This window comes from Centruroides vittatus, unplaced genomic scaffold (genome assembly GCF_030686945.1).
Source record: "Centruroides vittatus isolate TY-2023 unplaced genomic scaffold, ASM3068694v2 contig_920, whole genome shotgun sequence".
Classification (NCBI taxonomy): domain Eukaryota; kingdom Metazoa; phylum Arthropoda; class Arachnida; order Scorpiones; family Buthidae; genus Centruroides; species Centruroides vittatus.
The window spans coordinates 148,298-160,560 of record NW_027122607.1 but is presented as its reverse complement, the minus strand read 5'-3'; the positions used below and the strand labels follow the sequence as shown (position 1 = coordinate 160,560).

The following is a 12,263-nucleotide window of genomic DNA, read 5'->3' as shown; positions in this document are numbered from 1 at the left end:
GAATTTTATGGTATTTGGATTACATCGAGTAAAGAATTTTTGTTTATAAATTAGTAAACAAAAAGTTTTATTGTTTTTATTCTTGTAGGTTCCAAATTGATATTTATATTAATAAACATATATTTTATTACTTTCTGATCAATTATTTTTATAATGGCCATTGTATTAATAATATATGTATTCTGTTCATTTCAGAATATCTGTTGTCAAAAATATTTATTAAATGAATGAATTAATTAGGGTATTCGTGAAAGGATGTTTTTCTCGTCTTTAGAAAACTAGAGCTTCGTTCTACAAAAGCTATTAACCATGAACATGCATTCTGACGGAACAATTTGCAATATGTATTTTATCTTTGTTGGACCACTTCATTCATTAGCATCATTTTCTTTTGAGGAACTGTTTCTGCCATTTTTTTAAGTCACAAAGTGACTGGTCCCTTTGCCAGTAAATTTCAATAATTAGTAAATGTTGCTCTGAGGAAGCCTTTTATTAAGTATTGGTTTTTGCTAAATAACTTGTATTACAAAAACAAACTTATGACTTTTAAAAAAACCTGTCAAAACCAGTATAGCAAGAAAAGTTACAGACCATAAATACCCTTATATTTTAATTGAATTGTTTATACTTTAAAATGTAAATATTACAATAGAATTTAGATAGGATTTAATTTTATTTTGAAAATTTTATTATCTAATTAGTATTTATTTGTAATAAATTAATATGTAATATTAATTCTAATTTTAAATTGTTTTAAAATTAAAATTAGTTTAATTTAACATTTTAATAGTTTGAAATAATTAAAGATATGTCTGCTTAACTTAAGAATTAATGTTTGTTATTTATATAGATATAATTCTTTCTTTTCTAGTTATTAAGTGGCTTAATAAACAATTAAATGAAAAACAAACTGTAACACAGCAATCAGCAACAAATACTGATAATGTCACTGCATCTGAGATCTTAAGACAGGTATAAATTTTGAAACAGTTTTATAGTATACTTATTATTATTTTTTAAACAAAACTTGTTTTATTTTTTAACAAATTTTTATATTTTTAAAATCAGAATTTTATATAAAAAACAAGTAAAATGGCAAGGACATATTTAGGACAAGACTATTTCTCGGAGATTCACTACTAAGCGGGATCACTTTGACGCTCACGGCAGATCTCGTTCTCATTCTCCAATCATCTTTGGTATCGCTGGTTTTGAGTGCGATCATTCAAACTTCGCCGGCCACAGCCACAACCACGAGGTCTTCCACAATGCATTTTCATTGAAATTAACCTATTGAATGTTGAAATTTCTCTTCGTTGCATGACGCCCTGGGTTAAATTTTTGTCAATGCAAAAATTTCTCTTTTTTGAAAAAAATAATGGTGACTATTGTATCGTTCTCAATCATTTTTTTATTTTGCACAAACGAAATATATATATATATATAAATAAATGTAAAAAGAAAAAATAATTCTATTTCGGAAGTTAGTTTTAATATAAAATTATAACAATGCGCCATCTAGTTTCAAAAAGTTCCGGTGATGAAACGAGATATCTCCGGTCAATCAGTTGAGGTTAGCACGTGGTGACCAGAAATATGTGGGGAATAACACGAGACAGGTAAATGGTTTTTTTTCAAAGATTCGTTTGTTAAAATTTGATTTAGCAACATTCGCTTTTTGAACTTCCCAACGCACGTGTTTGTCAAAATTAAATTTCACAATATTCGTATTTCCAACTTACCAACGAGCAACGCATGTGCAAATCTTGCACTACTGCCTGTTTGTAGAAAGTGTCACCATTTTGTATTTTATTGTATTTCGGTTCTCGGTTTCCTGACTACCTACAAGTCTGATTTTTTTTATGCGCACGTGATTTGGGCACCTAATACTCTGTGCCAAATTTCAACTCCTGACATGTATTCCTTCATACCTCTAAGCTGATAAAGACAGCAGGCAGTACAATTTTGTAAACAAGGCATAGTCTTGTCAATATATTTTTTATATATATAGCAAATTATATGTCATGATTTTAAAAATTTCAAAATTTATTGTTAAAAAATAAATAATAATATATATATAAATTATATTCAAATTAATTTTTTTTAATTCTAAATTACATTAGTTGATCTATATTGATAAAGTTAATTTACTCACTTTTATTGGTCTAGAAATTATAATAAACAGAAATATAATCTAGACCCATTTCAAATTATCAAAAATTTCAATGCAAAAAATTATACACACAAAATAGCAATGAATTGAACCTTTAAAGAAATTCCAGGATAATCAATTGCAACTATTGAATTTGCAATTAATTATCCTGGAATTTCTTTAAAGGTTCAATTCATTGCTATTTTGTTTAATATATTCCAGGCTTGAAGAGTTTGAAATTATACACATTTTTGAAGTGTAGAAAAATCTTAAACCAGTCTTGTAACTGATTACAAGTGATAAAGGAAATTTTATTTAAAAGTAATTATGTATTTCAATAAATATTTTCTTATTTCTTTATCCATTATCTATTAGGAGAATGTTATATAGTCATAATTTTTATGCAAAATAAAAGAAAGTACATAATTAAAGATGAAAATATATATTGTGATCACAATTTATTATAATATGTCATATTTTCATCTACCATAAATCATGATCAATAGCATAAAAAAAAACAAATAAAGAAATTATTGGCTTACAAATTGTGACATTTATTATTTATAGAAAAAAACATCTTTGTTTAAAAGAAAAGTGGTCAAGAAATTTTCTAAATTATATAAAATCACATACATACATACATATATAAATATGTTCACATTCATAATCCAAAAAGGGTGACCAGAAAGCAAAAGAAGACTACAAATCATCCATTCAGCAACTTTCTCCATGCCTTCCTGTCCAGACACATGTCTTTTGCTTCAGACACACTCATGCCTCTTCTAGCACATTAAACATTATCACTAAACCCGATATGCTAAGGCTAAACACCAACCAAATGCCGAAATTCTATCGGGCTAGTATAAGGCTAATTACTAAATAAATTACGTAAGCAATTTGACTCTAGAGGGAGGCGTTAGGCGCCAACTCGTATTAACATTAATAATTATAATTAGCCTTATACTAGCCCGATAGAATTTCGGCATTTGGTTGGTGTTTAATATAGAGGATGCTAGCCTTATACTAGCCCGATAGAATTTCGGCATTTGGTTGGTGTCTATCTTCTAGCACATTTCCTCACATTCTCTGACTCAAATATAAAAATCACTCTATTGAATTCTTTTAACTTTTTCATTTGAATTTAAATTAAATTATAAAATTAAGTATAAATGAATACAGAAATTATATGCTTGTTTATTTTGGAAAGAAATGCATTTCTTATTAAATTTTTCTTTCATATTAAACAAAAATGCAATTTCTACATCTGGTGCTTTTTCACAAGACTATGTCTCATCTCTAAAATCGCACTGCTGTCAACAGCTGCACACCATAGAGGTATGAAGGAGTTGCAATTCGGCACAGAGTATTTGGTGCCCAAATCACGTGCACATAAAATAAACCAGACTTGTAGGTAGTCAGGGGACCGAGAACTGGGTCCAAATAAAATACGAAATGCCGAGGCTATTTCTACAAACAGGTGCGAGTGTGAGATTTGCGCATGCGTTGCTTGCACTCTCAGAGACATAGTCTCGTCCCAAGAATGGCTTCGTCGTGTTACTTGTTTTTTAAGTATTACACTAACAAACAATTTAAAAACAACAATGAACTTTTTATATTTATTTTTATTCTTTTTGAATTATTTGAATAGCATCTAAATCTAATCAGATTTAGATGCTATTCAAGTATATTACTGTATGATGAAATAAATATGAGATGAATAATGAATATAATGAATTTAAAACATTATTTTCTTAATCTGTTTATCAAGTTTATTACTTAATAGAAATGAAAAATCCTAAATATGTTTATTATAATTTCTATAATCATCTATTAATTAATGAGTTTTAATTATTGAAATATCTATATTTTAAAAAAATGTAGTATTACTTAAATGTCAACTTTAATAGAATTTTGAAATTCAAAATCTTTTCAAAAACTCCATTTGCTGATAACATTAAAATTACAGGATTTTAAGTTAAATTAATTTCTTTGAAATAATAGTTTGTATTATATTTCTTTATTAAAATATTTTTATTCAATATTTTAAAAAGTTATAAAAATCTCATAGACACAGAGAAGATATTTCATAATTTAAACTAAACAGAGATAATTCTATTAATGAAAGGAAGATTCTAAAAAATCTAAATAACACATTTTCATATTTATCAAGACAAGTGTAAATTATCAGAGAAATATAGATATCATTCAATGAAAATAAATAAAGGATTTTAATCTGTTTAGATATTTAGACACTCCCAAAAATGTTAAATAATTTTTTATTTTTAGCCGAGTTGATATTATGGAGAATGCTGAATTCCTCATAGCATAAAATTATAAAATTTTATGCCAATGTTGCATTCATTGAATTGCAAGAATCACATTTTAATGGAACGCCAACGTTCCGTTTTCGAAAGTTAAGCCCGAGGATGGCCTATCGAGTAGGCCGGAAACGTTAGTTCTTTCAATAAAACTATCTCGGCAACAAATAAAGGTGTAGTGTGGTGAATTAAACTAATTATTTGCTGAGCACATATCTGCTTTTTGCAAGAATCCTTTTAAAAAAAATGTATGCTTAGACAAGGATCCTTGTCTAAGCATACATTCTGATAAATATTTACTCAATCTGTTATTATTTGCTAATTTGTTGGATAAAATAACAAAAAATTTAATATTTAGGAACTAGAGAAAATTTCAGAAAAACTTTTATTTCCTTACATTCAATCATTTTTTTTCCTTTTAATTTGTACTGGAATCATATAATTTGAACATTTTCAATTGTAGTCAATTATTAATTTCTTATAAATAAAACTTTTATGCTTCGTCTGTACTAAATCTGTTCAATGATCTTTTTTTTATAAGTTATTCTATCATTAATCAAACATCTTGTTATTTTTTTAGAATATCTATCAACCAGCAGTTACTTCTGTTAGGTCGCATATTTCAGTACCTAGTGTAAACACTAATTTATTGACTTCAAACTTAATTAAATCTACAAATATTCCAAGCTATTCACAGGTAATTTTGATTTATTAATTAAAATTAATATTAAAAAAATAATATATTTAAACCTAACAATTAAATAAAAGCTAAATCAATAAATTCGTTTAGATCAAATTTTAAGGTGTTTTTAGCCTTAAAAATTTACTTTTGATTTTTAATGTTACTAATGTGCTGAATAACTGAATAGAATTTTTTATTGACATTTTTAGATATATTTTATACATCATAAAATATTAATAAATTCATAAATTTAAGTTCAAGCAAGACATTTTTAAATCATTCTGTTATTAACGATGTAATGCGTATAAAAGCTTGCGGTTAGAAATAAAATTTTATGTGCATTTTTAATTTTAGAGTAGAAGGATAGTATATATATTATATTCTTTTCTTTTAATTGTCCACCCTATGGGCATGAAGAGAGTCATAGCTTGCATTAGAAAATTCTTTTTGGAATTTGTAAAGATTCCATTGTCAATTGATTAACTGTTTAGAATATATTGAAATTTAAAATGAAAGAAAATACTGGTATGTACTACTTAATGACAGACCATATGCATAACAGAGGTTCCAGAGATTATAATGAACCAAAAATTTCATAGCTATTATAATGACATATGGTGGAAGACACAGTACGCAATACATTAATGTACAAACATACAGTACACCCAATGTTTAACAAGCTATATAAACTTACAGACTGAAGTATATTTAGAAAATTTTTGAATAATGAAAACTAATTTATTGTTATAAATAAAGTAAATTTTGATTATAATTTTACAATAATTAAACCAGTTTAAACATCAAAACACGAAATATCATATTTTATTGTACCTTTTCTATATTTAGTCACATAAATACTAGAAATGTGTTATAGAATTATATAGCCTGCATGAGTAGTAGACTATGCCATATAGATTTGTTATTAAATGTAAAATATTAAGAGTTTTTATATTTTTAATGTTTATTTCATTAATATAATGAAAATAATACTGATATTTTACAAAGTTCTATTTTTGTTTTGTAAACCATTAAAAATTATTAGCTTAGTTTTTAGATCTTACATAAAAAATCCAGCCCTCATGAACATACACTGACACTAATATTTTTGGTCTTATTGAAAAACCTTTGGATGCTCATTGTGATTGCTGGATTTTTAAGATTTTAATTATTTGATCATTAAATATCAAGTTATTGCTAAGCTTAAATTAATTTTTAATTTTATATAACTTATTACAGTAGAGCATCGATTATCCGACTCAATTGGGGACTGCGGTTGGTCGGATAACCGAAAAGTATGAAAAAATACATTATTAGTATAGTGTATTAGGCCTGGTTTAAATACTAGCCTCCCTTTTATGGTCGAGCCAGTGCTGCCAGCTAAAACATGCAAAAATTTAACAAAAATAATATTAAAATAGCCAAGACATAACCAAATATTGTAGCGCCACATCACTAGCGGACATTTGAATTTGCCGACTAAAACGCGGTCGGTTAACCGATAAGTCGATTAATCGGTGGTCGGATAATCGATGCTCTACTGTATTTTCAAAAACTACGTTCATTTCTAAATATGTGACTTGTATTAATTTCCTAATTATTTACTCTATTCTAAACTTTGATATTATCTGTTTATAATAGTTTTCTTGTATATTATGTTCATTTTATTTTCTATAAATTCTTTTATCTCTTGATTCTGTGATGATTTATGGTTGTGAAAAAGTTTATATATACCGATTAAATAAGTAGAATCAAAATCCGATTATTAACTGAAAAAAGCATCCAATTTTCTAATAGACAAATATTTATTTACAAATTAAATGTATAAATTTATAAAAATTATTTTAAAATTTTAAGGGTCATTATGGAACTCAACGAATGATTAATTCTAATTTAAAATTACATACTACTACTGACAGTTTCGCAACAAGATTGCATACAGTTGGAGCTAGGTAAGAATTCTCATTAAAAAGAATATATTTTTATTAGAGTAATTTAGTATATTATTGTTTCAGTTTAGTTTTAATTGTCAGAATAATTAATTGTCTAGAAAAATACAATATTATTCAAAGATATTTAAGCAAATATTAATAAAAATCCCCAAGAGTTTTTGAAGCATCCCTAACAGTTTACTTTATTAGACAAGATAAACCATCTTCATAAATACTTTAAGAAATAATCCTTAAAGTATTTACGGAGTATTATTTAATAATTTCTCAGAAAACTCAAAGTTTAAAATACATATTTTATTCTAAATGACACTATACTTTTGTTACTCAACTTAAATTTTAATCTCAAAACAATATTTATAGTTTATTTTACATTCTACAGACATCCGTTACCTTCTTATTATTTTCAAAGACAAAGAGACGACATTGTATCGGTGCCCTCCACATCTTCCTCCACAAAAGCGAAAGAAGATATTCAGAGAACTCAGGCCTCAAAAATCACGGAGATAACAATAGAAGAAGAATCCCCACAGCCAAGTCCTCCACCCACTTGCCTTCCATCACAATTAAAAACCGCTAGCTGAGTAGAACGTTTTCATGTTATGTACAGAAAATTATTTTGTTTTATTCCACATTTGTTAACATTATTTTTGTAATAGTAGGAAGATAATGAAATACATTTGTATATATATAATATAATATAGGGTGATATTTTATATTTTTGAATAACTGGTGAAATTTTTTATATTATTAATAACATATATTACTTAATACAAATTTTAATACGAAACACGAACTTGACGAATAGATTTAACTATTTTGGCATAACAATGGAACTATGTATGCTGCAGATCAAGTAATCACATTAATATTTTCCATTTAGGAAATCGCATGCACCCCATATAACTTTGTGGCACTGGCTTCACGTTTACGTTTCCCAACTAAAGGGACTTGCTGTAAACAAAATAAATATTAATTTCTCAATAATAATAAAAATAATACGTGTACGTAACGTAAAAACTTACCCGAAGACAATTGTTAACAATACAATAAGCCTGAGTATATGGAATATTCTGTGGAGCCGTCTGTAAAATCCAATGTATGTAAATATTGTAACATTAACAAGATATCAGGTAGATATAGAGTATATATTTAACACTGTTCAAAATGATAATTAAATAGAAAGGAAGAGAACAATTTTTACTAAACGTAGATTATTATTTTCTTTTCATTCAAAGATTATAATTGCAAATGTGGATATAAATATCAACTTACAGTTCCAGTACATGCTTGATACTAGAGGCAAAAGAAGAACATATTAATCCTTAATATAAATAATATTAAAGTTTAAATGAGTTTACTTACAATAGATTGCAGTTTGAAACGCGAACAAAGTACACATTGACTCTGAAAAGTAAGATTTATTATTGTTAACGTGTGGTATCGTGCAAAATAAACTCTAATACTTACTGGGAATTGAGTGCTGTCGTCCGAAGTTATGCAAAGTCTTATAAATCCCTATCAGGATAATCCACGCATTATTATAATAATATAAGTAAAAAAATCAATATAAGTGACGTACTCACAAAAGATTCCGTGTTATCTAACAATACGAATAGGCATATCAGAAATGTCGACAACGTTCTTCGGAAATTCATTTTTCTGTAAAAGTAAGTTGTATTTCGTATTCTTAAATACGCCCAATGACTAAATAACTAAAATGATAAATGATAAATCGACTTGTATTAATTCATTACATCTTTTAGACGACAGTCGCAATCAATATTATCAATCTAATTGATTAATGTTATCTTAGGTGCCAAGATGGCGGCTCGTCTCTGATTCCAGCAAGGAAACAGTGGGACGCACTTCTAACCTAACCTAACCTATTCTAATAATTTGGTTGCTAATAATTATGGTAATTTATTAGAATAGGTTAGGTTAGAACGTGCTTCCCACTGTTTCCTCGCTGGAATCAGAGACGAGCCGCCATCTTGGCACCTAAGGTAACATTAACCATTTAATTATTATATGCTACCCCATATAAGGTAACATGTTTACGGACTTATGAAAAAATTAGGCACGAATGAAGTATACAGTACGTAGCAATTCTGAGTTGCATAATCGAAAGTATTGATAACTTTTAAATGAAATTTAATGTACAGTACGTTAACATCCTTCCATTTAGAATCAAAGACTGGGAGCGAAAAACGTTTCCCGATAGGGAACAATCTGGCGGGAAGTACGTCTTTTCACGTGTTTATGGCTCCATAAAAAGCAGATAATTATCGTCCTTGTATCACGCGATTTTAGCCAATCTATTAGGTTTAATTTTCTATTTCAATTGTCGACGCGCCATTGCAAATAATATGTTCGGGTCTCCGAGTACGTTTAAATGTATCCGTATACATTTATAAAAGTCGACGAATAGAGAATTACGTATTTGTATGTTTACATATGTAAACGAAGCCGGACATTATTTGGAATAATGCTTACGTATGCAGAATTTATAAACTAGCGGGTAGGCTCGGCGTTGCTCGGGCAAAAGTAACGATAGCGAAGATTAAGATAATTACGTTTTCACACAATGCAAGAATTGGGTCATCCTGTTTCCAGACTAATTAGAGAATTTTTAGATGGGTCTAAAAATACGTTCGATTTCCCGCAAAAAACGAAAAAAACTGCATCTGCGTCTTAACACTTCCATCAACAATGGCCCTCTCCCCCGTGGAGGGGAATTTCGATAAATCCCTTCTTAGTGTGCGTTCTCGTGACGTACCGTAACTGTGCACCAAATTTCAACTTCCAACTCCTAACCGTTTGGGCTCTGCACTGATTATTATTGATTATTATTATTATCAACTCGTCTCGATTATATATATATAGATAAGTCGTCATTTATGACGTCGAATACTTTATACGTTTTTGTGGCCAGAATTTTCTGGTATTCACGTAACACTTTTAATATGGAAACTTTACATTGAAAATGCCAAGTAAATTATGAAAAATATTCTAAAGATACAGTTAAAATGTTACAGAAAATTGAATTTCGAACGTAACGACTTACTTTTTGTACAGCCGAAGGTGACGTTTCGATGGATTTCGAACGGAGCTTCTTTTATACGAAATTTATGACCTTCAAATATCACGAACCTTAAAAAGTATTTACAACATCCGTTTTAGTTTATATAACTCGAGATTTTTACGTTTTTATCCGTAATCCGATTGATTAAATGCGCTCTTTCCAACACTTTTAACGCTATTAAAGTGAAAAACTGTACGTTACGCCGAATACCGTGCATTTTTATTTAACCTACTTCGTTACTTTAGTGTATTTTTTCGGATTGTAAACGTGGACTGATGGATGCGAGGTGGTGACAAATTATCTTCACACAATAACCTATAGAATCTGTGACCCGTATTTTATTATATTTCTCGAAAAACCCAGTAACACGTAGTAGGCCTTAAATAATACAGAAATTCTTTACATGTTTTTCTCTTAGTTTTATTAATTACTTTTAATTTTCATTCCTATACCGAGCAGAAAATGTCTGAAAAACAAAGAATTACATTAAATGAATGAAAAACACACACAAATCTCGTTTCCAGTGTATTTTACTAGAAATAACATTAAATTCTAATAATCCAATGAATAATATGATAAAATTACGTACCGTTGTAGAATCTTGGGTAATTTACTCGGAAGATAAACATTCCTGAACAGAGAAAAGGTGTTTTTCTTTAAAATAAAGGACTTATAATAAAGTTCAAAGTTCACTTTCTTTTACCTTAATACTGTCGGCCGAACTCTTTAAAGCTTCTTTTGTTATAGGACTACCGTTGACCTAATATTAAAAATTAATTAAAAATACGAATCTCGTCGAAGTATAATCGTATCTACACGACATTACGTACCAATTGTTCCACAATACAAGAAAGCAACTTAAAAGCAAACGGGAGAAAGAATAATTTGCCTTTAACGTTAATAATAATAATAATAAATATACGTACAGTAATCACAATGGAGTGTCTTTACCTCTTTGATTTTATCTTTATTCTGGCATAAGGTGTTTATATAATCAATCACGGCTTGACCGCCGGCTAATTGTTGCTGGCACCCACTTATGGGTCCCCATATCTAAAGAAAACCGTCATTTATTTAAGTTAAGTCATCGGTTCTTTAAACTTATTTTCTTAAAAATATACCTCCGGAGGCATCTTGTTTTGCATACATTCCCATTTCTGTTGTTTCGTTTCGTCTCCCTGTTTATCGTCTACGAAGAAACGTGGTTAAAGTTACGGGTTAATGTTACCCTAGGTATACAAAATGGCGGCTCGTCTCCGATTCCGGCAATCGGAAGACGGGGAACAATGGGGACGCACGTTCTAACCTAACCTAACCTATTCTAATAAATTTTTTTGGTAATAATTATGGTAATTTATTAGAATAGGTTAGGTTAGGTTAGAACGTGCGTCCCCATTGTTCCCCGTCTTCCGATTGCCGGAATCGGAGACGAGCCGCCATTTTGTATACCTAGGGTAACATTAACCAAGTTACAATGCACGTTCGTATCCGGCTTTAAAAGTATGAGATATACATACCGCAAAACACTCCTTCGAAATTAATCTGAGTGGTTACTCGAAAGAAGACGAGAAAGAGCGTTACGAGTAACAGAAGTAAGTTCATTTTTACTGTCGATTGCTCGTCGCAATGGGATTTATATAGGCTAACGTGTCCGGTTATTAAAAGAATTATAACGAACACAAGGGAAAATTAATTTCTTTTATCGATAAAATATTTAAATATTCAAAAAGAAATTATTTTCTCATTTATAACTTTAAACAGCCGCATCTACTACTTTATGTAATGTGTTCTTTATAATGTATGCTATTGTATGTATAATAATAATATATATACGTGTCCTTTTATGATGATAATGTAGATATTTATGTAATGGATCCTTTCGCAATTTGATGTTACATCCTTTTTTTTGCAACGAATCAAATGAAAGGATATATATATTTTTTTTCGTTTAAAAATTCGAAAATAATATCCGAGTTTCTATAGAAATAATTATTTTGATTGTTTTCGAATAAAATTCAACTTGTCTAATTGTTGAAAACTGTAACAAAAAGGAAAAGGTTTGCAATATTTAACGATTTTA

At 28.7% G+C, this 12,263-nt stretch overlaps 2 protein-coding genes and 1 long non-coding RNA gene across 3 annotated transcripts in view; 1 reads left to right on the top strand and 2 right to left on the bottom strand.

Moving 5' to 3' along the window:
* LOC136984464 (spindle assembly abnormal protein 6 homolog) overlaps positions 1-7,816 on the top strand; it is a 34,978-nt gene extending 27,162 nt beyond the window's left edge. The window contains exons 12-15 of the mRNA XM_067281454.1: positions 872-972; positions 5,051-5,167; positions 7,007-7,101; positions 7,481-7,816. Coding sequence (XP_067137555.1) covers positions 872-972; positions 5,051-5,167; positions 7,007-7,101; positions 7,481-7,682 — 515 coding nt within the window. The 3' untranslated portion in view covers positions 7,683-7,816. The remainder of the gene's footprint in view (positions 1-871; positions 973-5,050; positions 5,168-7,006; positions 7,102-7,480) is intronic.
* On the bottom strand, positions 7,375-8,493 carry LOC136984469 (uncharacterized). Its single transcript, XR_010882191.1, has 4 exons — positions 8,464-8,493; positions 8,374-8,394; positions 8,124-8,183; positions 7,375-8,052 (listed from the first exon to the last, which is right to left on the bottom strand). It is a non-coding gene; the product is annotated as an uncharacterized lncRNA (long non-coding RNA).
* Positions 8,494-10,774: 2,281 nt separating this feature from the next.
* On the bottom strand, positions 10,775-11,785 carry LOC136984497 (uncharacterized). Its single transcript, XM_067281497.1, has 6 exons — positions 11,701-11,785; positions 11,305-11,372; positions 11,135-11,236; positions 11,014-11,040; positions 10,887-10,943; positions 10,775-10,814 (listed from the first exon to the last, which is right to left on the bottom strand). The coding sequence occupies exons 1-6, from the start codon at positions 11,783-11,785 to the stop codon at positions 10,794-10,796; spliced, it is 360 nt and encodes a 119-aa protein (XP_067137598.1). The 3' UTR covers positions 10,775-10,793.
* Positions 11,786-12,263: the final 478 nt, after the last annotated feature.

Coding starts and splice junctions, on each gene's coding strand:
- LOC136984497 (XM_067281497.1), bottom strand. CDS start 11,785: ATGAACTTACTTCTGTTACTCGTAACGCTCTTTCTCGTCTTCTTTCGA. Junction 11,373..11,700: donor TTTCGAAGGAGTGTTTTGCG/GTATGTATATCT, acceptor GTTTCTTCGTAG/ACGATAAACAGGGAGACGAA. Junction 11,041..11,134: donor ATAAAGATAAAATCAAAGAG/GTAAAGACACTC, acceptor TTTGCTTTTAAG/TTGCTTTCTTGTATTGTGGA.